Raw genomic sequence first — 25,809 nt, forward strand, 5'->3', positions numbered from 1 at the left:
TTTCATGTCATTATTTTACTTTGTCAGGTCTCCCTCCCTCCCCCACTTTCTCTCTCTTCCTTCTTTCTTCCATGGCTCACAAGGTCAGAGTAAGTTAGGAGGGTCAGAGCCCCTCCTGTTAGGGTCCACCCTCCCAAAGGATGTCATGATTTTGAATTATCCAATTAAGACAAGGTTAGCCTTCTTGTAAATAAACCGTGGGGCCTAGTCCTTAAAGGTAAAGCATAGATTGTGTTCAACCCAGGCATACATTTCTACTTAAAAATCAGAAGTGTGAGAATTGAAGATGGCTCTGTAAGATTTGCCTTCCTGTAAGATGGCTCACATTTCTCTGCACTGGCAATACCTTTCCTTTGCAGGATGCTGGTTAATGTATTTTCTTTTTTTTTTTTTTTTTTTTTTTTTGTGGTTTTTGGCCGGGGCTGGGTTTGAACCTGCCACCTCTGGCATATGGGACCGGCGCCCTACTCCTTGAGCCACAGGCGCCGCCCTGGTTAATGTATTTTCTAAGACAAATTCAGCAGGCAGATCTGGCTGGCACCAGTTTAGCCCAGCAGTCCGTGGCAGGAGCTTGCTCAGAAAGCAAAGTTCTAGATCTCCCCCAAAGCCCTGGCCTGTGTGCTGGCAGCAGAGGTGAGGCCAGGCGTTTTGCAGAAGAGGGCCTGGTTTCTGCTGTCACTCAGGGGCTATTCTGGGCAGTGGGTTGATGCTGTCATGAGGTGCCAGAAAGCGGAGAGAACAGGCCTCTCCTGAAGTATTCGACTGCTGTGTCTGAAGGATTTTCACCTTGCCCAGTTTCAAACATGGTATTTGACTTCTGTAGAAGGCAAGGGGAATAAAAACACAGCCACAAAACTGCCTTGACCTTACAGATTTCACGTCACTGCTTTTGATTTGAAAAAACAGTGAAATAAAGTAGGGAATGAATTAAATGCTAAGGAATTACAGAAAAACCAGCCAGGAGAACAAAAACTATTTTTTAATCCAATTGGATTCAAAAGCAAACTTAGTCTCCAACACTTATTAGCTCTAACTCCTGTGGCTACTCATGACATTTTTAAAACTCAGTTTATGTATCCATAACGTGGTAATGATGGCTCTGCCTACTTCATATATTTGTGGTGGAGAGCGATTGAAACACTTTTCTAATTGGTAGAGAGCTGCAGAAGTATAAATTGTAAAGCTGTAAGTTGAAGCCTGGGAGTAAAAGTGCTTAAATTCTCCCCACACTCCACATTGTTATTTGCTTGGTAAGGGTCAGAATAAAAGCCTATATTATTTGAGGGAAATTCCCTAAGAACAGGCATATATAAATATCTCAGTTTTGTAATTTTATCATAAACATGGGTCATACGGACACTTGGCTGATGCTTCAGTGGCATGGCAGTGGCCCATGCCATTGAGGCCCCTATCACTTAATTTTAATTATCGTCCCAGTAATTGTGTCTCCATGGGGAGTTCAGAAGGGGCAGAGGTAATGACCATGAACTTGGCTCTACCATGTACTCGTGGTATGGTCTTGAACCGTCCACCTCAGATTTTACATAGTTAAAATGCAGATATGAAGATATAGGTCTAGGTTTCTGTGAAAATAAAACAATAATGCACATATGTGGCCTAGTAAAACTCCTAGAGTCAGGGAAGTGGTCACACAACGAAGGTCAGTCTGTCTTCTCCCGTGACTATGGAGGGAGTATCTGACATGTGATTTCACAGTCCCAGCTCAGGCCTTCCTTGAACAGGATGATTCATGGGAATCCAGACTGGGAAAACCATCTAAGAAAAGAAATTGTATATTTAAATTTGCATAGAACTATCTAGGAGAAACATCGAGGGCGTGACATTGTCCTAACTTTCTCCTGGATTTTCCCATTACTTAATATCGAATATTAAAATTTGGTTAGGGTCCCATCAGTGCTAGGGTCCTAGGTTGTACGTGTTGCATTTTACCTCATTTTTCCACAGGTGGGGAAGATGTCTTTTATTAGCCAGAACACATATTAAGAAATATCTTCTTGTATTCTGGATATTTCATCTTACACAAATATTATAAGTTTCATCCTTAAGAATATATATAGATTTTTTTTTTTAATTTCTGCAGATTTTGGCTGGGGCCGGGTTTGAACCCGCCACCTCCGGTATATGGGGCTGGGGCCCTACTCTTTGAGCCACAGGTGCCCCCCAAGATTTTCTTATATATATTGTACATACATATACCTGTATGTAAAATGTCTATGGAAAAGGCATTAAAAGGAACTGAAAGATGCTGCTGAGAGGAGAATTGTGAGAATCACATCTTCAGAAGTTTCCTAAAACAGAAAGATGATCCTATAATAGCTTCACACCTCTAGTTTTTGTTTCCCATAGACAATTTTCTGATCTGTTCAATTATATGCAAAATTTAAAATATTGCTTGTAGATACACTTGGGTTTTGTATATTCAGAAAGGATTTTACATCGTTCTTCAAGACGGTGTCCTTTTAGATAGGTGAAGTCAAACAGTTTCAGGGAAGCTTGGCCTGTGTCATGTTTAAACCTGCTCCTAAAATACATGTGTGTGTTTTGCCCACTCGTGAACACATATCTGTGTGCTGTGATCAGGACTACAGCTCATTATTGATTTGCTATGTGTGTGACGTTATTCTAAGTATGACAAGCCTTACGGAAGTCCCTGTGGAGTCCTGGAGATCCTTCTTTCATGCCTACTCAGAGCTCCATCCTTCCCCCTCTCAATACATGGTGGGCGGGCTGGCTGTGCTCTTGTGTTAACTCACCCTGGCCCACTTCGCCTCGCCCCCCCACGCACTTCCCCCTTCCTATTTTAGGGCAGGTGTGTTTTAACTTCTCCGTTTGTGTCTGTAACTCTAGTCTGCTCCATAAACAATTCAGCTCCCAATGTCTAGCAAGAGCAGACTCTAGATGGAACTTTGCACACCCAACATTGCGCTAAGAAATTCACCTTTACACTATGATCTATCGCTGATCCCTGCTTTCTGCTCTATTGAAAACTGAAGTGAGCTTTGAGAATAAAAGTTTGTCCTAATTTGTGGCGTATTTTTTTAGGCAGCCGTTCTTCTAATAAGAGAAGGGACTGCAAGATTTTGTGGAAAATGTATTCACCTTTGGGCTGGGCCTGTGGCTCAAGGAGTAGGGCACCAGCCCCATATACTGGGGGTGGAGGGTTCAAGCCCGGCCCAGCAAAATTTTCAAAAAAAAAAAAAAAAAAGAAAGAAAAAGAAAATGTATTCACCTTTCATCTCCTATCCAAGCCAATCTCTCAGATGTTTTTTCCCCACCTTTACATATAAGGTTATAGTAAATATTTTATAATTATTTTCATATAGTTTATATTATGAAAGTGTATTATTACACATGGATCTCTATAAAAATATCTGTATGATAAGTTAGAAAACGTAATTTATTGGTGAGGAATAAAATTAAATGAGGAAAGTGAAATGGGAAAGTTTGATCTATTAAAAACCAAAACTCATATCAAAGCTAAAGTCTTATGACTGCAGAATCAGCACTGCCTTCTGCGGGTGGGAGAGCAGCCTGGCCAAGCCATCTAGAGCTGTGTGGCCTTGGGCAGGCTAGAAAACCTCTCTGTGCCTATGTTTTCTTATCTGTAAAGTAGGATTATTATGACAATATGCTTTAGAGTTGAAAGATCGAGTTCACATCAATAATGTACTTCTTGAAACTTCTGTCTGTAGTTAAGTATATGTATTAAGTATCGCAGGTGCTAAAAAAGTACCCTGGTTAACATTGCAACGTTTAGCAAGGCCTGATTGTCCCTGTTAGTTAGTGAGCACTAACATTTACTGTAAATGGAGAAAATAGAAGGAAAATACTTGACTTCTGTTCAGCAACTCAACAGCCCTCATGTGCTTCCTGGGAAAAACCCTTCAGTGGCCCCCCAGTGCCCTCAGGATAAGGCCTAACCCCTGAGCTGGACACTGAGTTCCTGGTGAACGGCTCCTGGCTGCCCATCCACCCCCGGTTCTCCTCCCCTGCTGCCCAGGCTCCTGTGGGGAGGAACTGATGGGGCTCTGAAGTGCTGAGCTCAGTCAGATGCACCCAACCTCCGTCCTTCCCCAGATGATCTGATGTTTGTGCCTGAGCCAGGGCACACTCATTCCCCGAGGCTGAGGCTGTGTGCCCGTTTTTACTCCAGGTGTGGCCTCTCACACTGACATGGAATTGTATTTTATTCATCAGTACGTTTCTGTTCTTGATGAAGTCCCTGCAAAAGGTAAAGGTTAACCAAGGAAAACCATTCCTTCTGCGCTGAGAATTCACCACAGACAGAGATAGCGTGACTTGCCCACCAAAGCAAGTTCAGTCAAAACTCCTGGCAGTAAAATACCATTTTTTTTTTTTTTTTTGCATATGTAGGAAAAGCACCCATGTAAAGCAAGCTTTGCTTCTCTTAAGCTAGGTCTCCATATGGCGTTTCAGTACACACAGTCGTGTTAAAGGATCAAGGTTATAAAGTAACTTGGTTTTTTTAAGTTGTTGCTTTTAACCACGCCCAGTCTCATCTCCTCACGGAATTGCTGGTGGAGCCAACATGGCTCTTTTCCTAAATCCATAACTAATAGAGTTAAAATCTCTGGTATTACAGAGCCTCTTCTAAACTGAGAAGTTGCCAACTAAAAGATTTTATGATTTGCCAGCCAAAGTAAGTTAACACCAAGAAATTTGTCTGTAGAACATGTTATTTTAGATTTTCCAAAAGAAAATATCAATGGGAAGAAAGTTCTACAGAAACCAGCCAGCTGCTGGAGGATGCTTAGCCGCTGTTCTGTGGTCACTGTCTCTTCGTAATTTAATCAAACCCTGCTCCTCTTCCTCCCCAACTTGTTTTTGATAAATTCTCAGAATTCACATGACTTGAGCCACTATCAGCCAACATTAAATAAAATTATTTACATGAAGGCTGACTTAATTTGACCTCCAGAAAAACAATGTAAAACATCTGTTTCTAGATGGTTTAAGTTTCTTGGGAGTGGATAGATTTACTCTTTCATTTGTTCTAGATTTCCTGGATTATTTGCAGGGTCATTTACTTTATGAAGTATTTTAGGTTTAGAATTCTTAATATTACAGAGAAAATAGCATGAAGATGGTTGCCATCAACCCTGTGACTAGAATAGCTCTAAAACATATATTTATATGGGAGCCAGTTTAAATTGAAAATGATAAGTAATTTTTAAAGGATAGTTTAGTTAGGGTTTAGTTAGTGTGTTTAATTAACTATCTCTCCAGAAATAATCTATTTACTCTAGAATAATAACAAATATAGGAAAAATGTCAGAGAGTTAATACTGGATTTCAGTGAGCTATAAGAATTCCTTGTAATGAATCTTTCTTTAGATGGGAAGGATAAAAATGATAATGGCTATGGGAACTACATATTAGCACATAACTTCCTTTAATTCTCCCAATGCAGTCACATCGATATAATTATTCCAGTTAATTTCCAGAGGGAAATCGAGTTTAGTAAAATTTCAGTAATTTGCTCTATTTCACGAAACACATAAATTGCCAGTATGAGAATCAAAGTGTGTTTGATGATGGGTGGCGCCAGTGGCTCAAAGGAGTAAGGCACCAGCCCGGTGTTCTGGAGGTGGCTGGTTCAAACCCAGCCCCAGTCAAAAACTGCAAAAACAATAACAACAAAAGTGTGTTTGATGCTGGACTTCTTGGTTTTAACCACTCTGCTGGAAAACACGTTTATCTAAATGTACTTAGTATTGTGATGTGGATATTATTTATTTATATCATCTTTCAAACAAGGGATGGTGTTTTATAGAAACTGTATAAGAAATTTTATAAGAAAATCATTTGACGAAAATCATGTAAATATCTGTAGGAAGAAATGTGGAAAACACATATCAAGAAATTCTATCATCAACGCTAAAGCAATTGGGTAGAAAACTCGAGGATAAGCTTTCAGTTACGCAACACTCATTTTCTTCTGGAAAACCTGTCAGCTCATCAGGAAATTGGCTTTTTTGTCTTCTGACTCTGGAGCCTGGTTGAACCTGGTCATGGTAGTGTTTTTGTTTAAATGATGCCATGAACAATATTCTTCGTTTTCAAAGGATAAGAAACTGATTTTCATCTGATAGGCTCTTACATAAGTCACCATAGAAAACCAAGTATGTTATGTTAGCAAAGCTTTCAAACTTGTTTTTTTAATTTCTTTTCAGCAGCAGCAGAAACTCATTCAAATGAAATCACAGTGGAAGCCCCAGTACATGAAAGGCAAATAGCAACAGTTACTCAGTTTCTCAGCTGTGTTTTTCCTCCTTTCTTTTATTTTCGGTGTCACTGAGACATCACTTGTAGAACCTCTGGGCCATTGTGAGCTCAGTTTGAAGCCCACTGGGTTAAAATGTAAAAGGGACGTTGTGCAGAAGACCAGTGTTCTGTAATCTGGTCTTGCAGCTTTACAAAACTCTACCAGAAAAACAAATTATAATATGTAGTAAACTTTAAACAAATGGTTCCCAACCCAGAGATACTCATCGGAGTCAACCTCAGAACACTGTTAAATGTACCAGGTCTGGATGTGAAAATCCAGTTTTAGATGATCCATAGATAATCTCCACCTTTATGCTTGTTGTAGAACCCTTGCTTAGAGCAGAGGCCCTTGAAGTGAGATGTGTGGGCTGGTGCTGGTGCCAGCCTGCGGTGATTCGGATACACAGATCCAGACTTAGCTTCCAGAAGCAGCTCTTGGCAGGCAGATTCTCCTCACTGAATTCTAATTGAGTGTGAGAATCGCTTAGGTGGGTGGGGCACGGGCACTTTCCAAAATGCAGTCTCCTAGGCTTCACTCAGTATCCTGATTTTGTTGGTTTTCGTAAGAGCCAGTGGGTTTACATTTTTCAAAAAGTACATCAGGTGGGCGGTGCCTGTGGCTCAAAGGAGTAGGGCGCCAGTCCCATATACCGGAGGTGGAGGGTTCAAACCCAGCCCCGGCCAAAAACTGCAAAAAAAAAAAAAAAAAAAAGTACATTAGTGATTCCAATGTGGGTGATAGAAACATCACATTAAAAAACAACTTGAATATTTATTTGCTCATATATATTATTTATAATTAACTGATTCAGAAAAATGCTATATAGATATTTTAAAGTATTTATCTCCACAGGGAAAATATTAAAATGTCCTAAGGCTAAAAGCAATATAGATGATCACTATTACAATAAAGAAATCCACGATATGTACAGTTGTAAAAGCCAATATCAAACTTCAAAAATGTTCTAATTACGGTTTTATGTATAACCGATAATATAGCCATCGGTTTTGAAATTAATTTTCAAAGGATATACTTTGATTAATAGTTTCTTTTACCATCCCTGACAATATTAAACTAATTTTGAAAATGTGTATAAATGTATATGTGTGTGTTGTGTGTGTATGTAAGTATCTCTAAATTCCAAATGTTAACTTAGATATCCTCAGAACATCTGACTCAGGAGATATAGATGGATTATTTCACAGATAATATAAAGTGGAACAAGTTTTTGTTCTCTGGGGTAAGCAGTTGGAAGGCTGAGAAGTCAGCAGGATACTTCCTGTATTATTCACTGATGTAACCCTGGGGATGAGAACAGTTCTTGGCACTTAAGTAGATACTCAATACGTATTTGTCGATTCAATGAACCCTCATGGCAGGGGTTATATTCCATAGGACTTGAACAAAAGCTAAGGCTGTAAGTTGGACTTTTCCCCTCAGTTTTTAATTATATTATCTGCATTATTAATATATAGGATTATATTAGGTTATAAATAACAAACAAGTGTCCAGTAGTAGTCAGAAAAAGTTTGTGCTTTTTTAATGTTAGAGAAGGAAGTTGGAGGGTAGTTGTCTGATGGCTGAATAGCATCAAGAGAGGAGTTTGTGATTCTCTTGGCCTCACCTTCATGCCCAGGGGCCATTAGTTACTGGAATCCTGATGCACCTGCCAGCATCACATCCAAACAAGACAAGAGACAGGGAAGGGGAGGAGCCGCGTTAGTTCTTTAGTTGGGACAATGAAACTTTCCCGGAAACCAGTTAGCAGATTTCTGCTTGTGTCTCAAATGGCCGGAGGAGACCATCAGATTCAGTGAGGGCTGAGACATTGTTTGCAAAGACCAGCCGTAATTCAATGTCTAGTAGGGGACATATTATTACTCCAAAGAAAAGCGAGATTCCGCTATCAAACCAAGGAGAAGGGATGTGAGTGATTATTAGACAAAATAGTAGCTGCCACAAACACAGAAAAATGAAAGCACTGTTAATTTATCTACTTTATTTTTTCTTTTCCTTTGTAGCCTTTGTTAAGGAGACAACTAGTATTTTGACCAAAATAGATCATAGGCACCAGCTTAATGAAGCAAAAATAATTACTACATCAGTCTTAAACCCTATTAATATAGACATATACATTTCTATATTTTAATACATTGATTTAAAAAATATTTTGCTGCTGTTACGAATGCTGTTATCCCTTTTGAGGTGGATAATTAGATCTGGGTACTAAAATGATTATACTCAGCCACCTATAATTATTTAGTGCAGTATTTGTTGTATTCTGTTAGCTCTGTGTCTATATTACCTTATATTTTGGCGAGCATTCAAAGACTTCTTGCAAAGTCATTTAAAAAAATTTAGATAACAAAAAAATCATCATGCAGGGTTTATATCAGAATTAAATTTCTTTGTTTTTCTTATTAATTTGGGGTTAATATGAGGGTACAAATGCATCATAATTAAACTGTAAGCTGCAATAGGTGAACATAAAAATAATAACTCAAAATGTCAACAAAAATCCAAATCACTTCTCATTTTGCAGAAGGAACTATTGGGTTTTCCCATTGTTGGTTTATTTTTGGCAAGTGCTGTAGGTGCCACTGTGAGTTTGTTTCCCTCCCCGAGTGTATGTTTCTTTCTAATCATCACTTGTCCGATCCTGAAATCTGGAAAACTAGAGATTATATAGATTCTTTTTGAAGTTTGATACATTTCCATCCGGCATTGGGGATGTGTAGGGGTAAGTATTCATTCAAAACAAAGACTCAGCTTTTCATACCTGTCACATTCTATGCTAATTCTGTAGCTTTAATGTACTTTTTGACTTGAAAGGACATAGTCTGAAATACATATAGTATCTCACCCCAGTTAGCAGATTAAAGCAGAATGAAGAACAAAATGAACAATTAAGAAGAGATCGTTTAATACTACTTTGTTGGTTACCTTTTTGCTTTCTGGAATCTTAGAACTTACTAATGGACATTGAATACCATATTGTGATTTCCCCAGGAAAAGCTATCGTCTGCTATGTTTGCAGGAATGTACCTGAGGATTTCCGTCTTACATACTACATGATGTGAGAGCATTGTGATCTCGGCTTCTGTAACAGACTATTCACTGTTCAATGATTTAATAAAATTCACTGATAGAACTTAGGAGTCTCAAAGGAGTGAAGCTTTATATTCAGCAAGCTGGACGGGGGGCAAGTGTAATATAGCAGCAAGAGAGAGGACCTCGGTGTTAGATAGACTCGGATTCAGATTCCAGCCGTGTGTTTATTAGCTCTGGGACCCTGGGCCAGTGCCTTACTTAGCTTCTCTCAACTTCAATTTCCTGATCTGCAAAGTGGAGAAAGTAGCATGTATATTACAAAGGCTACAAGGATCACTGTTAGGATTAAGTGATGATCTTGTATATTAAGGACAGACACATACAATTTTATCAGTGTTATTTAGTGATGTTACCGGTATGAGAATTGAGGCCCTCCAAGTAAAATTTTTCTCAACGTCACAGATCGGGAAACCAAAACCACAGCCCTGAAGAGTCTTAGAGTTTGATGGGGAGCGGGACATCTCAAAGTGAATTATGAATAAATATATTTATTTAAGTAGTATCTGTAGCCATGGCGGTGTGGAAAAAGAAGGGCGTTTGGTGATGTGAAGATGTCTTTTGTCATCTGGTGTTGACCTTTCTCTTTAGAATGAAAACGGTATGTAAGATTTGACAAGTTTGGTTGCTCCACCTGACAAGGTAGCTGCTGGAATCCAGCTGGAGGTGCTCTTTCCCTGGAATCCAGCTGGAGGTGCTCTTTCCCTCCAGCTGGAGGTGCTCTTTCCCTGGAATCCAGCTGGAGGTGCTCTTTCCCTGGAATCCAGCTGGAGTGCTCCTTCCCTGGAATCCAGCTGGAGGTGCTCTTTCCCTGGAATCCAGCTGGAGGTGCTCTTTCCCTGGAATCCAGCTGGAGTGCTCCTTCCCTGGAATCCAGCTGGAGGTGCTCTTTCCCTGGAATCCAGCTGGAGGTGCTCTTTCCCTGGAATCCAGCTGGAGGTGCTCTTTCCCTGGAATCCAGCTGGAGTGCTCCTTCCCTGGAATCCAGCTGGAGGTGCTCTTTCCCTGGAATCCAGCTGGAGTGCTCCTTCCCTGGAATCCAGCTGGAGGTGCTCTTTCCCTGGAATCCAGCTGGAGGTGCTCTTTCCCTGGAATCCAGCTGGAGTGCTCCTTCCCTGGAATCCAGCTGGAGGTGCTCTTTCCCTGGAATCCAGCTGGAGGTGCTCTTTCCCTGGAATCCAGCTGGAGGTGCTCTTTCCCTGGAATCCAGCTGGAGTGCTCCTTCCCTGGAATCCAGCTGGAGGTGCTCTTTCCCTGGAATCCAGCTGGAGGTGCTCTTTCCCTGGAATCCAGCTGGAGTGCTCCTTCCCTGGAATCCAGCTGGAGTGCTCTTTCCCTGGAATCCAGCTGGAGTGCTCCTTCCCTGGAATCCAGCTGGAGGTGCTCTTTCCCTGGAATCCAGCTGGAGTGCTCCTTCCCTGGAATCCAGCTGGAGGTGCTCTTTCCCTGGAATCCAGCTGGAGTGCTCCTTCCCTGGAATCCAGCTGGAGGTGCTCTTTCCCTGGAATCCAGCTGGAGGTGCTCTTTCCCTGGAAACCAGCTGGAGTGCTCCTTCCCTGGAATCCAGCTGGAGGTGCTCTTTCCCTGGAATCCAGCTGGAGGTGCTCTTTCCCTGGAATCCAGCTCGAGTGCTCCTTCCCTGGAATCCAGCTGGAGTGCTCTTTCCCTGGAATCCAGCTGGAGTGCTCCTTCCCTGGAATCCAGCTGGAGGTGCTCTTTCCCTGGAATCCAGCTGGAGGTGCTCTTTCCCTGGAATCCAGCTGGAGTGCTCCTTCCCTGGAATCCAGCTGGCGTGCTCTTTCCCTGGAATCCAGCTGGAGTGCTCCTTCCCTGGAATCCAGCTGGAGTGCTCTTTCCCTGGAATCCAGCTGGAGGTGCTCTTTCCCTGGAATCCAGCTGGAGGAGCTCCTTCCCTGGAATCCAGCTGGAGTGCTCCTTCCCTGGAATCCAGCTGGAGTGCTCTTTCCCTGGAATCCAGCTGGAGTGCTCTTTCCCTGGAATCCAGCTGGAGTGCTCCTTCCCTGGAATCCAGCTGGAGGTGCTCTTTCCCTGGAATCCAGCTGGAAGTGCTCTTTCCCTGGAATCCAGCTGGAGTGCTCTTTCCCTGAGCTCCGCCCTTGATGTAGCAGACTGTGGTTGAGTCATCATGTAGCCATCAGTGTTTTCAGGCATTAGCTTTGTTTAAGCACTTGGCACGGACTAACCAGTGGACTCTATTTATGAGTTTCTTTTTGCCATCTTTCTGGGTTTATACGTCTAGAGTACACTAACCACTAAAAATATTTAGTATACATTTCTGATTGATTTTGCTGTCCTCAGGGCTGTACGCCTCATGGTATAAAGTTCCACTGTGTAATTTTTGAAGGGCGGTGTCTAAAGCTTCTTTGATATGGTGATGAAAAATATTTGGAACAGAATGAACATAAAAGAACAGAATAGGCTTGGTGCCTGTGGATCAAGTGGCTAAGGCGCCAGCCACATACACCTGAGCTGGCGGGTTTGAATCCAGCCCGGCCTGCCAAACCACAATGACGGCTGCAAACAAAAAATCCGTTGTGCTGGGTGCCTGTAGTCCCAGCTACTTGGGAGGTGGACGCAGAAAAATCACTTGAGCCCAGGAGTTGGAGGTTGCTGTGAGCTGTGAGGCCACAGCACTCTACCCAGGGCAACAGCTTGAGGCTCTGTCTTAAAAAAAAAAAAAAAGAAAGAAAGAAAGAAAAAGAACAGAATAGACAAAGATGAAAGTATTTTGAAACACAATTAACAACAGGAGTGTTTGTTTTGCTGTCAACAATTCAGCATTATATATTAAGATAAAAAGGGATAATAAAAATCTCTTTTAGAAATAACTTCAGAGATGTACTATAATCTGAGAGCTGAAGTGAGTCGATTTTCAATATTATTGGAATTCTGTGAATAGAATTTCGGAGGGTTGAAAACACGGTAGGAGAGTAGGGTCTGGAATGGGATGGACGGGTTGCCAGAAGCTCTGCCCTGTATGGGCCGTCGTCCCTTCACTGTGCTCCTTATCAGGTGACAGAGCATCACTTCCCTGCTGGATTAAAAAAAAACAACAACAACACATTGATTTGACCCACACGAACGCAAGTCCTAAGAGAGGTGCGTTTCGAGTTGAGATGGGTTAGCAACTCTCTGACAGATCGGACCCAGATCCCTTCCCGTTACTCTCCAACCTTAGGTTATAGCTTTGCTCTCCTGCCGTTCTGCTTATTTTCATTAGGTGGCCGTGTCTGTTCTGGGAAATACATCCATACCCAGAAACTTTCAAGGCAGCCAGGAGTTTCCCTTGTTCATGTTTTCTATGAATCCTCTCCCTTTGCAGAGCCCCTTCGCAGCTTATTGGACAAAACGGAGTCAATACCGAGACCACGTAGTTGGAGGTGCAGTGAGTTCACTATTGCCAAAAGGTGAAAATCCAGGGCGGAAAAGGCTTGACGGAATTTTGAGGCCAAAATAGGGATTCCCCTGGGAGGAATGATATTAAACCCGTAAGATACAATTGCAAGGCTGAAGTTGGGGGGAACACAATCTCACTGGTGATTGAGAACGGCCTCTCTGGAAGCAGCATTTTAAATACATTGTCGGACAGGGATCCTGCCTCTTTGCTGAGAAACCAGCCAGGAGATTTTGCAAGTGAAAAATTATGGCAGGGTTTTGGCTGGACGGGTTATACTGTTGAATGACACGGCAGGCAGTTCACAGGGTTATAAACAAGATATACCATAATTAGAATAGCAATTTGGTCAGCGATTCAAGATAGGGGCAAGGGTGAAGGACGACAAGAGACACTCCCGCATCTGGGTAGAATTCTAGTCCTGAAACAGAACACGGTCCACACGCAGCAGGCTGGATTTGGGGGTGACTGCACACCACACCTGTGCTAATAACCAGCAGGCAGTTTTGTAAACTGATGAAAATTCAAAAAGAGAAAAATGAACAATTGAACAATATATATAAATGTGTGGGATCAAGAAGCTAAAGACTTGAACGTTCATGGGCTCCTTCAGAGGAGTCCTTCTATAAGGTTAGATGCTAATACTTAAAACCAAGGAACCAGCAAACAAAAAATAAATACAGAGGGTGCCAAAAAAATGGATGTACATTTTAAGAAAGGAAAACAAAAATCTATTACATTGTGTAATACTCAAGTTACATTTGACTTCTACAGTTATAAGATGTGCTCAGTGTGACTTGTATTTTTCTTTTGTTATCTTTGAGTATTACAATTTTAATGCAGTTATTTTTACCTTTCTTAAAATGTGTATACTTTTTTTTGGAACCCTCTATACACTGGCCACTATCCCTTCTTAATAGTCTGACTCCATCTGTACGGGCTGGCACGGAGACTTTAGTTATTTCAGAAAGCTCCTTTTTGATTTTATGTTCAATCCTAATCAGGCATCACTGGGGTAGTGTAAGAACTAGGGGCGACCTACAGAAATGAAGCATTGACCCAAACCAAAGTTTGCAGCTGATGGGGTTTGAGTGAAGGTTGGTGCAGGTTAGAAGTCTACCGGGGATTTAAGAAGAAGAAGCAAACTTCAGAAGTAAGTCGACACTGAAGACAGAAGGTGAACGGCTTTGTCCTTGGGATCAAGGTCAAATGCTGCAGGTAAATAGGGCAGATTGGGAGCTCAGGGCTCCGCGGTTATCACTGGTGCACAGTGAGGGCTGAGGACAGATTGTAAGGCGTTAGGTGAGGAATAAGGAGAACTGGGTATGAAGAAGGGTGTCAACACTGCGTTCAGTAAGTTGATTTATGAAAAGTGCAGAGTAAGACGTCCACTGCATGAAACATGAGGTTCGTTTTAAAATTTTGGCAAAATACTTTGTAGTGAAGTGTGCAAGAGAACTGTTAACAGAGAATGGAACCAGTCCCCTGGGCTGTGTGAATTTTTGCAAGCAGGGTTTAACAGCCATGGGTCATGTGCAAAGAAGGCAGAGTCCCCCAGGTTAGGGTTTAGCTCACGGCCTTGGCTGTCCAGGTGGCTGTAATAAAGTGATCTTATGTCTGGGTCCAAAGCGGGGCATTTTCTACAGGAAATCATAAGCAGGGCTCCGCCTGTCTCTGAGGCCTCTGTCATGGTTTAGTTCTAACTTCCTCTCCTGCTAGTTGCCCAGCCTATAGGCTGTTGAGGTGATTGACAGAAGGAACATGTATAAATTCCCTGGTAGACCACCTGATGCGAAGTGAGGGCTCATCCTGTTCTTCCCCCGTATTCTTTCTTTCTTCTTTTTCTTTTCTAAAATAGGCTGTGTGCACTGGTCACTCAGAATTGCAAAGGAAATGAATGTTCTCCCATCCATTGTCTGTGGAACTACAGTTGGGTCTGGCTTCTTGTAAAGAGAGGCTGGAGCTCTACACGGCACCCCTGAACCTGTCCTATAATTTTTACCAAATTTACAAATTCAGTTTTCCAATGAGAAACACCTGTTTTCTTTCTCCACTCTCATTTTATCAACAGTTCTTTGTTCCCCGCAGCAGTTGTCAAATTATGCAATTTAGCCCAAAAGCAAGAAAGTAGTGTCTGTGTTGAGTGGGGCCATAGAGAGAAGCTGGACCGCTGTGTGTCTGGGGTTTGTGCCCCCAGATGAATTAAATGACTGCTGTAACTGAGTCCAGTAGCCTTTCTGTTAAAGGGAAATCAATAAGCAGACACCCATCAGAAGTCTGTTGTGTGCAGTGGGACTGGGATTCAAGGCCTTCAGAGAAAGGGACAGCACCCTGTCTGCTGCTAATCCAAGTTCTCTTTTTATAGTGCCTGGAGGTTCACCCGACATTATAGTCGTGTTTGTTAATGTGAAGATCAAGGAGAAGACAGAAATAATAGAAAAGAGAAATGTGCCTTCTGACGATCTCCACCCATCAGGGATCCCATGTCCTCCCATGGCCTTGTCCATGGATGGTGGGTGGTGGGTGAAACGTCTTCCATCTGATCTATCTTTCGACTCTGCAAAGTCTGAAAACACATTTGTTTCCATGTGTTGTTTTCTTGGAGAACCTGATACTACATTTTCCTGCTGTAATGGTGTCAGTTTGTTCAGGGAAGAGCCGTGGAGTCAGAGGGATATGAACAAGTTGCAATTGTTTGAAAGTGACCATCGTTGACGAGCATATTTGTATTAAGTCAGACTAATCTCCAATGCTTAGAATGTGTGATGTCGAGGTGCTTATTCCACTTTATTCATTTATCCTCTCCTTGTTCCCCTTAAATTTCAACATAAATAATGAGGTAGCAATCCTCTGCGTTTTCTGAAAGTAAATTCCTTTTTTTTTTTTTTTTTTGCAGTTTTTGGCCAGGGCTGGGTTTGAACCCACCACCTCTGGCATATGGGGCCGACGCCCTTCTCCTTCGAGCCACAGTCACCACCCGAAAGTAAATTCTTTAAATGCTTTTCTCTTAAGAAAGTGTTGACGTTGTTAATGTGTGGTAATAAAATTTAAGCATAGTGGAGACAACTTTGAATTCGTTTCTGTCAGTCTGTAATTTGGTTGGGCAAACAGCTAAGTGACTTTACTTATTAGAAAGTTCCTGTGTTAGTGAAGCGCTTCCCTCCTATATATTAACTTTAGGAATTTGCAATAGAGCACATACTCACTGACCCCATTAGAATTATGTCTCCTGGATGTCAGTCTTCTTAATTACTGATTAGAATATCAAGCAATATGTCTGTCTTCATTGTAATTATACAATGGCTGAGGGAAAATGACCTTGAAGGCTGTCTCTCAGTTTAATCCTGTCTCTATCTTAAAATATAAGGGATTGAATAAAAAAATTATTTTTCTATAAATGTCTAATATCTAATTAATGTCTTTCAGAGTAAGTGTCGTATCAAATATTTCCTCTAATTATGTTCATTAGTAGCTTTTCCTGGACAAGTTTTAATCAAGTTGTACAATAAAGATCAATATCCCTGTATTCGTTGCAATTTACAACAAGCATCTATACTGTTCAGAACAATTTAATTACTGTAATTACAACACAGAAGCTACTGTGACTGTGCTTCATTCCTGCCAAGCCTTTCTTTAAAAAAAAATTTGGTAATGAAATTGGGAAATGAACTTCTGAAAGTTCACATTTATATATATTGTATGTCCACAGTTCTGTTTTCTACATGATGAACTTTTTATCTTTCTATTTTATTATGTAACTAGCAAGGGCAAGGGAGGCATTCAGAATATGGGTGTCTGAGTACTTCCTCACGTGTGTGCTGTTAAAGATGTTGAGAGACAGAATACAGGTGAGGACACCTGTAATAATGGTACTGGTGGTGCAAAAAATAATTTGAGTGTTGTGTTGTCTGAATAGTCTTTGTACATTCTTTTATTTATTTATTTATGTATTTGTTTATTTATTTACGACAGAGTCTCACTCTGTGCCCTACGTAGAGTGCCATGGCTTTATCATAGCTCACAGCAACCTTAAACTCGTGGGCTCAAGTGATCCTCCTGCCTCAGCCTCCAGAGTAGCTGGGACTATAGGTGCCTGGCTACAATGCTCAGCTAATTTTTCTATTTTTGGTAGAGATGTGATTTCGCACTTGCTCAGGCTAGTGTGGAACTCCTGAGTTCAAGCAGTCTGCCTACCTTGGCCTTACAGAGTGCTGGGATTACAAGGCACTTGACCTTTTTATTATTTTCTTTTATTTCCTCAAATAACAATGTTCTTTTAGTTCACCGTGAATGAGTTCACGTATGCTAACTTCTGTTAACGAACAGCTCTGGTTAATGACATACCGTATGGAGAACTCTCAAGGTGGAAGTTTACTGGTAGCATCCATAGCTGGATAACGGGACTTTGCAACGTTAGCACCCGTGAAATCTGGGCAAGGTGATTCTTTCCTGGGAGCTCTGCTGGGCAGTGCAGAATGTTTGGCTCCACGCTTGGCTTCCTTTCTCTAAATGCCAGGAGCACATTCTCCCCTGCCCCAGTTTTTACACTCAAAAATGTCCACAGACATTATCAGATGTTGGTGTTGAGAACCGCTGGGTGTTCTGATTAACCACACCTCTTGGCCTGTCCAATGACCAATGACTCACCCACAAAACAAACAGCTATCGAGCTGCTCTGTGCTCAGGTCAGGTTCACAGGCATGAGCCAAACATGCGTTCTTTCAAAAGAACAATACAATTCTGTGCATTCATTTTTTCAGCAGTAGCAATTTGGTCCTAATAGGATATTCAATCACAATACCTAATATTTAGGTAAGGGAGGATCAGAGAAGGTTCCTGAAGAAAGTAGTTCCTGAAATATGTTTCCGGATAAATGAAGACGTAGCAATTCGGAAGGGGAGAGGGGCATCGGAGACAGCTAATGTTTAAAGCTTAGCCGTAAAATTAAGATACATATTTAATAATTTATATATGCATTTTAGCTCTTTTCTCTGGGGCATCAAATCTTAATTTATCCTGTATTATATAAACAAAGTTACACTAGTCTGCAAGTGTTTGCTAAAACACCTGATTTTACTCCTTTTCTCCATTTCTAATTCACTAATGATAACGTAAATCACTTTTTTTGCATGTGAATTTTTTGAAATCATTTGTTCCGAGAGAGAGCAAGCTTGGACAGTAGCAGGAAGGGACACCCACGTATTTTCTGTAAACCTTCTAATCTGTTTATTTGAAGGAAAGCCTTTGGACATGGTCCCTGTAAGACTATATAGATTTCTACTGTAATTTTCTCCTGTATTATGGAGTCTCATTGCAAGAGTGAGGACACCCCGTAAGTGATATTCACAGTGGAGCTAGTTTTTTTAGGTCTAATTAATTTACCTCTACATAAATATGTTTTTAGAAAAATAAAGTTAAATAGCAAATTAGATCGAAGCTAATTCAAGTGAGGATCCCTACATTTTGAAAAGTCATCTATAATTTGTTGGAGGTAATGAGTGTGTGGAATCTACATGTTACTAAGAGATCTGTCTGCAAGGAATGCTGTGCTTCTCACGGCAGGCCGGCTGTGAATTCCTAGAATTCCTGTGCTCATCAGGCTGCGTGCGTGCGGCAGGGGTCCAGGTCATCTGGCCCCACAATGACACCCACAGTCTGCTGACCTGCTCCGGTTTATGTGATCCCCACGGTATGCTGCTCAGTATCAAAGGTGAATCAGATGACGCCTGCAGGTGGATAAACAGAACAATGTAGGTTCTGGACTCCCCTGATGTTTAGTCATGTCTAGACAGAGCCCTAGTGGCCCAGAAAAACTAAAAATGAGGACAAGGACGTTTAAGTTTAACATAGTCTTATTCCCATGGAAACCAGAAAAGGCAGCAATAGAGTAAAAAGGGAAACATGTAGATGTCACTGAACAACATCATGAAGGGACTGGAAGGATTTGCGAGGTCAGTGGCGCTGGAGCAATTTGGTTTTGTATTTGTTCTTTTAAACAATAGTTTCTAGGTTAGATCATCTTTCCTCTAAGAAATTACTAGTTTCACAAATGATTTATGTTATTATTCTTTAAAGCAGTGTGATGTGAGCAGGCTGAAAATTATCCAAATGTTATACGACATGCACTTTTACTGTTAAAAGATCTCAGGAAGTAGTGAGATAATCAACGACTGTATTTACCATCAAGGGCCTGTGTATGGCCACATAAAATGCGGCATATTTCTGCTTTTCTATACAGTTTAGGCTATTGGTTTATCTTAATGTTACTACTATTATTATAGACTTCATGTAGTTTATAAGGTATGTATGTTGACAGGTGTAATTTTATCTTATTAATTTGTGCTATAGAAAAATAAATTGATAGATAAGGGCTAAAGGCACATAATTCTGTAACATCTAGAAAATTTTCATTGTAGTTGTGATCCTAATTCCTCAGTCATAATAATTTTATCATATCCTCTTATAAAGTAGAACAGCATTGTCCCCAGCCTGTCAATGTTTATTCCTTTAATAGCCCAGACTTACACTTGGGGGTAGAATCTTTTTGTTTGTTTGTTTGTTTGATTGTTTTTTTAGACACTCACTCTGTTGCCCAGGCTATAGTGCTATGGCTTCAGCCTAGCTCACAGCAACCTCAGACTCCTGGGTTCAAGCGATCCTCCTGCCTCAGCCTCCTCAGGAGCTGGGACTGCAGGTTCCTGCCAGAAAACCTGGCTAATTTTTCTATTTTTAGAAGAGACAGGGTCTCACCCTTGCTCGGGCTGATCTTAAACTCCTGAGCTCAGGAGATCCTCTTGCCTCAGCTTCCTGGAGTGCTAGGTTGACAGGCGTGAGCCACTGTGCCTGCAAATGGAATCAGAATCTTTCTTTTAGAATTGGTGGCATTTCAAGGCACTGGCTCTTGAACATGGTTATTTCTAGTCACAAGTACTGAAATTTCCTTTAACTGAGGTGGGTTTTTTTGTTTGTTTGTTTTTGAGTTCATGTGCCAGGCACATTCAAAGTGGTTCAGCTCTGCAGTGGGCCTGGTGGATCCCTGTGGGTGAGGAATTGCAGATTGGAAAAATAATGGTCTGTGGTCCAGGTCTAAAGCCCTTTAGAGCAGAGAGTACCGTTAAGGTAGATTGATTTCCCAGCACAGATTATGGATACTACATGGATTGGTATGTGTGTATGTGTGTGTGTTTGAGTATGTGCCCGTGTGAATGTGTGTGAGTTCGTGTGTGTGCCCGTGTGAATGTGTGTGAGAATGTGTGTGCCCTTGTGAATGTGTAAGTGTGTGTGTGTTCCTGTGAATGCATGTGTGTGTGCCCGTGTGAATGTGTGTGGGTGTGTTTGAGTGTGTGTGTGTGCCCATGTGAGTATTTGTGAGTGTTGGTGTGTTTGAGTGTGTGTGTATATACACATGTGAATGTGTGTGGGTGTGGGTTGTTTGAGTGTGTGTGTGCCTGTGTGAATGTGTGTGAGTGTGGGTGTGTTTGTGTGTGTATATGCACTCATGTGAATGTGTGGATGTGGGTGTGTTTGAGTGTGTGTGTATGTGCTCATGTGAATGTGTGTGGGTGTGGATATATTTGTTGTATGTGTGCCCATGTTAATGTGTGTGTGTGGGTGTGTTTGAGTGTGAGTCTGTGTGTGCGCCCGTGTTAATGTGTATGAGTCTGAGTGTGTATATGCGGGTGTGTGATTGTGTGTGGGTGTGTTTTTGCATGTCCATTCATCTATTACTTCTTTCTGTAATGATATTCAAACTTCCATCACGGAGTTTCCAGTGTCTTAGGATTTCCAGACGGAATCCGTCTGACAGTTGTAGCTGCAACACGTTTTAGACTGTGGTCACATCTCAGTGGAATACGTCTTTGGCATTGCAGTGATCTCAACTATAGCAACAACCCCAAACTGCTGCAATCACCTTGTCTTGGTTAAGGGTGTGCAGATTTATTTCTTAATTAAACTTGCCATTTGGATTACAGATTTCTGTTAATATTACCAAAAAATGCTACAAGCTTAGGAATAGTGTATTGCTGTTTAATGTAAATTATTTGTTAATTGCTTCATAACAGCTTTCCAGAAGAAAATAAAATACATTTAGCTACACTGTTATGGCTGCAGCTTAATCCAAAAACTTAGATGCAGAGTCTTTTAAGAGGCAGCGTGATGAGTCTTTCATTCTGGGGTGCTTTCTTTTATTTTTCGTTTTTCTTTTTTGTGTTACTAGTTTCTTTTCATTATTCTTTGGCAAAACGCATGTGGGTAATGATTTTTGCTATAATTGTTCTCCAAACGTTTATCCAAAATTATTCCTTTTTTTGTGCCATCTCCATGTTGTTTTTGCGAAAAGTTACACCTATGGTGTTCCCCGTAATGAGAGCTTACTCTAATGGCAGTTCTCTGAGCACTGTGCCCTTTTGCTGACACAGTTGAACGAGGAGCACAGCGTCACACCTGCCACTCACGTCTGCATTCTCTCTTTTCAGTGAATCTGCTGGACTCACGCACTGTCATGGGGGACCTGGGATGGATTGCTTTTCCAAAAAATGGGGTATGTACTTATGAAATTTTCTCTAATATTAAGCTTCCCCTGATCAATGTAACACAGGGATGACATTTCACTGGGCGTACTTGTTTGTAAGAGGAAGGGGGACATGTGTCTTTTGGGGGATGAGGTGAGTGACCTCAGATTCACTCTGACAAGGAAAGGGAGAGAAAGGAACAGGTTTCAACGGCTGAGTACAAAATACACTTTCTGCTCAGTATTGTTGCACAGAGAGATTCGAAGCTTCCTTCAGCATCCAGGAAAATAGACTGAAGCAATGAAAAAACTCTCAGAATTAGTTTATATTAAAAAAATTATTTGATTTGGGGCTCATTTGCCATCATCATATTGTAGGAGGGATAAAAATTGAACATGTCTGTGCTCACTGTTAAAACTGGGACCAATTTATTATTATTCTTTTTATTTCATTTACACAATTAAGGAAATAGAAATATTATAAGAGATACCTTTGTGTTCCAGTGAGATTCAAAATTCCTAAAGATTACCAGTTTAGTCTCCTGATTCAAAGGTGGTTTTCTAATTCTTGAATTTTTCTTCACTGAAAACATTTAAAAAATGTTTTCATTGATATATATATATATATATATTTTTTTTGTGTGTGTGTGTGCTTTTTTGCCAAGGGCCGGGTTTGAACCCGCCTCCTCCAGTATATGGGGCCAGCACCCTACTCCTTGAGCCACAGGTACCGCCCTACATATTTTTACAATTTGTAAGTTTTAAACTAAATTATTTTACTGGTATACATCAAGACTAAAGTGTTTTGGGTGAAAATTTGGTAACTGTCTCTTATTTTTACAATGAGTGTCTCGGAGTATTTTTTGAGATAATTTATGTAGTAAGAGTGTCTGACTCTTACTACATAAATTATCTCAAAAAATACTCCCTTTCCTTCTGCTCAATTTAGAACAGATGGGAAATGAAAACATGAGTAAAATATTAGGACAATGTCATCATATTAAAATATTAAATGTGTTGCATGACTATTACATTAAAAACAATTTAGGCTTTGAGAGATTTTTATTACTTAATAGACATTTTAGTATTTTCTTATTTCTCTGGTGAAACTCATTATAGAACAACCTTATGATAAACAATATTGTCAATCCTCTCTCTTATGAAAAAATATTTAAACACTTTGGATGCTTACAACTACTATAATGTGTACATATGCAATTAATTTTGAAAATTATGCACACCAATGTTGTATATGACCTAGAACACTCAGGTTAATTTTGGTTTAAGTAATTAAATGCACTGTATAACAAATCTGGTGATAACTACCTAAATAGCCAAAGCTATTTTTTTTTTCACAAATTAATGAGAAAACCAGATGTGTTAATCAATCCTTTACTAAGAAAGTTGTTGTGGAAATAAAATATATAGTATTCATCGTCTAATATGTAATAATTTATATGTTAACCTTGTAGTATCAGTGAACCTACCTGCTTTTTTTTTTTTATCAATTTTGCTCTGGTTTTTGGTTAAAAATTATAGCTCATTTAAAGGTATAATGTATAAAAATAATACTAGTAGGTTGTTAAGACATTTGAACATAGAGGTAAGGCAGAAAGAAAACAAAAAAAAAACTAAAAAAAATATTGCATGGTCAAGACACACTCAGGGTCAAAATAATGGTATATTTTCTTTTAATTAATTTCTCTTTTATTTCCCTTATCTCATCCCTTCTCTTCTGTTTCTCTCCCCCTAACCCTGACCTGTCTGCTTTCTTTCTTTCATCTGTTTTTACCCCATAGAGATCAATGCCTGGCTGATATCAGTCTATAAGATTGTATGTTTATAGTTTATATTCTGAATTTTTTCCACATGCCAAAAATGATCTATTATATAAATATTTAAAAATTTTTCTTTCTGAGCAGATGGCTAATCTTGATTTGAAATTAAATTTTTAGAATTCTGAGAAAATACATACATGATATTCTCTTTGAATTTAGTTTTGTATTTTTCCTGTCTTGCCACTCAAAAGTTATTAAAAAAGAGTTTTGATAGTGTATATGTGAAAGTATAAAAGTATAATGTTGTAATTTATTTTGCAACTAGGAATTTGAGAGCATTACTCAATTTTCATGTGATTTCTACATAAAACGTGATTGATTGATTTCTTGATAAAGACATAATCCCTTTGTATAAGGAATGGTATTTCTCTCAGTTGTTCTAATGACTTGATGCTTTCTTTTTCTTTCTAAAATATTTGTTAGCACAGTGCTGCTTTTGTTGAGTTTTTTAAATAATGTGTATCCTTTTCAAGTTCTTGGATCCTTTTATGTGATGTTCCTTGATACAGGTGTACCCAATGTTGATATTGAATAAAGAGCAGTTAATTCAGAGGAGTTTAGTGAATGTGCCTTTGTTTAAATGTGAGAGGTGTGTGGTTTTCAGGTTGTATATTTCATGTCATTTAAACACAAAACAAAGGAAAAATTTTTATTACATCTTAAAGAAACTGAGGGTCTAAAGTATGTAAAATGACGAGAAGAAATATCTATATACGTACTTCTAATATATTTTCAGGAGGCTGTGCCATTTAGGATGAGAATTGTGACATTATCATAGGTGAAATACAGATGATCAGAATGATGTCTAAGAACAGTGTGGAATAAAGGCCTCCAAGAATATCTTGTCAATAAAATCCATGAGAAAACTGGAAAACATTGTCAGAATTGACTTTTGTGGAACCCTTCGAAAATAAGTCAAAGTCTTGGACCAATCTGTGGAACATTTACTCAAGAGTGAAAATTAAAAATAGCAAGGTCTGTGGCATTTTAATTTGCCCTGTATCCTTTCTGACACTTCCCTTCTGAGGTAGCCTTGAAAAAGCAAAAATATTTCATCGCAGTGAAGACCTCCTGGGAGCAGACAGTGTGGAGGATCCATACCAAAGGAGTCTGAGAGAACGGTCATCGTTTGACTGTCCCATGCTCCCTGGAAGATTGCCTGGTCACCACCATTGATTTGATCTGGTCTGGAGCTTCCTCTGTCCAAAAGCATTTTCCCAAGGGGGCATTTGTTAAAAAGAGATGCAATTACCTGGTTTTTCTTCTGTGTGATGGGATGGATAAAATTTGGGCAAACAATAGGCTAGCTAACCAAGGAACTTAAAAGGAGAAGCTGGAAAATGAGCTGTCCACAGGGGCTTTAAAAAACTCCAATGTACTCTTGGGAACCCGTGATAGAAGCCCACACACACGGGAGATGTGCAGGTGCCTACTGGTGCACGTGAGCTTGGCCAGGACTTGAGAAAGACTTACATTTTTACCTGACTTACCTTGAGCCTGTGCACCAGCAGGAAGTAAATACAAAGGCAGCATCTTTAACCACTTGGATGAATTTGGAGGGAATGAGGCAACACACTCAGAACCTCAGCAAAGATAACACACTTGTTGCCTTGAGGTTTAGTAAAAAGGTTATTCATCTGAGCAATAGTTGTCAACTAAGCTAACCAAAAACGCAGTGGCTTCACTGATTACCCATGGCCATTGAAGAATATAGAGTTTACAGCATTAGTTCAGAAAAGTCACTAAACAAATAAATAACAACAAACCCTGGAGAGTGGGGAGAATTTAATTTGCAGAATTGCCACATGACATTATACAGTATGCCTATTTTTCAACGAAAACTATACCATAGGCAAAGACAAGAAAAAATTGCTGATATGAAGAATAAAACCAATTAGTAGAAATTGTGCTGAGGATGTCCAGATGTTTGACTTATTACACAAAAATTTAATTACTATTTTAAATATGTTGAAAGAGTGAAAGGAAAACATGCCTCTAAAGAAGTAAAGGAAAGTATAAGAACAATGATAGATCAAATTCAAATGTCAGTACAGCGAAATTACAAAAAAGAAAGCAAATAGAACTTCTAGAGGTGAGAAGTATAGAAGAGACAAAAGTTCACTAGATTTAAGCAGATGGAAGAAAGAATCATCAAATGTAAATATAGGACAGCTGAGAGCATCTACACCAAGGAACAGAAAGAAAAATAGTGAAGAGAAAAAACAGCACCTCAGAGGCTGTGAGAACACCGTAGCTCCAGTGAGAGTCTCAGGAGCAGAGAGGCCAAAGAAGTCACAACAAATATTGGAAGAATTAATGGATCTAAACTTCGCAAATTTTAAGGAAATCATGGACATGTATGTTAAAGAATCTCAGCAAACGTTAAGTAGGGTAAACTAAAAAGACCCACAACTACACACTGTCATATTAAGCTGTCAAATCCTTTGAAAGCAGCAAGAGGGAAACTTTTCAGCCCTGTTAACAGCTGATTTGTCATTAAAAACCACGGGGGCAGTGGTATCACATACTCAAATGGATGCAAGAGAAAAGCTGTTGAGTGAGACTTCCCTATCCAGAAAATCTACCCTGCAAAAACAAAGAAAAAAATCAAGACATTTTCAGAGAA

The 25,809-nt window shown here is 40.1% G+C and overlaps 1 protein-coding gene across 6 annotated transcripts in view; it reads left to right on the forward strand.

Moving 5' to 3' along the window:
* EPHA5 (EPH receptor A5) overlaps window positions 1-25,809 on the forward strand; it is a 306,886-nt gene that overhangs the window by 7,130 nt on the left and 273,947 nt on the right. For all 6 annotated transcript variants that reach the window (XM_053607676.1, XM_053607677.1, XM_053607674.1 and 3 more), the window contains exon 2: window positions 21,311-21,375. In XM_053607676.1, the coding sequence (XP_053463651.1) occupies window positions 21,311-21,375 (65 nt within the window). The remainder of the gene's footprint in view (window positions 1-21,310; window positions 21,376-25,809) is intronic.

The sequence above is a fragment of the Nycticebus coucang genome, chromosome 10 (assembly GCF_027406575.1).
Source record: "Nycticebus coucang isolate mNycCou1 chromosome 10, mNycCou1.pri, whole genome shotgun sequence".
Taxonomy (NCBI): Eukaryota; Metazoa; Chordata; class Mammalia; order Primates; family Lorisidae; genus Nycticebus; species Nycticebus coucang.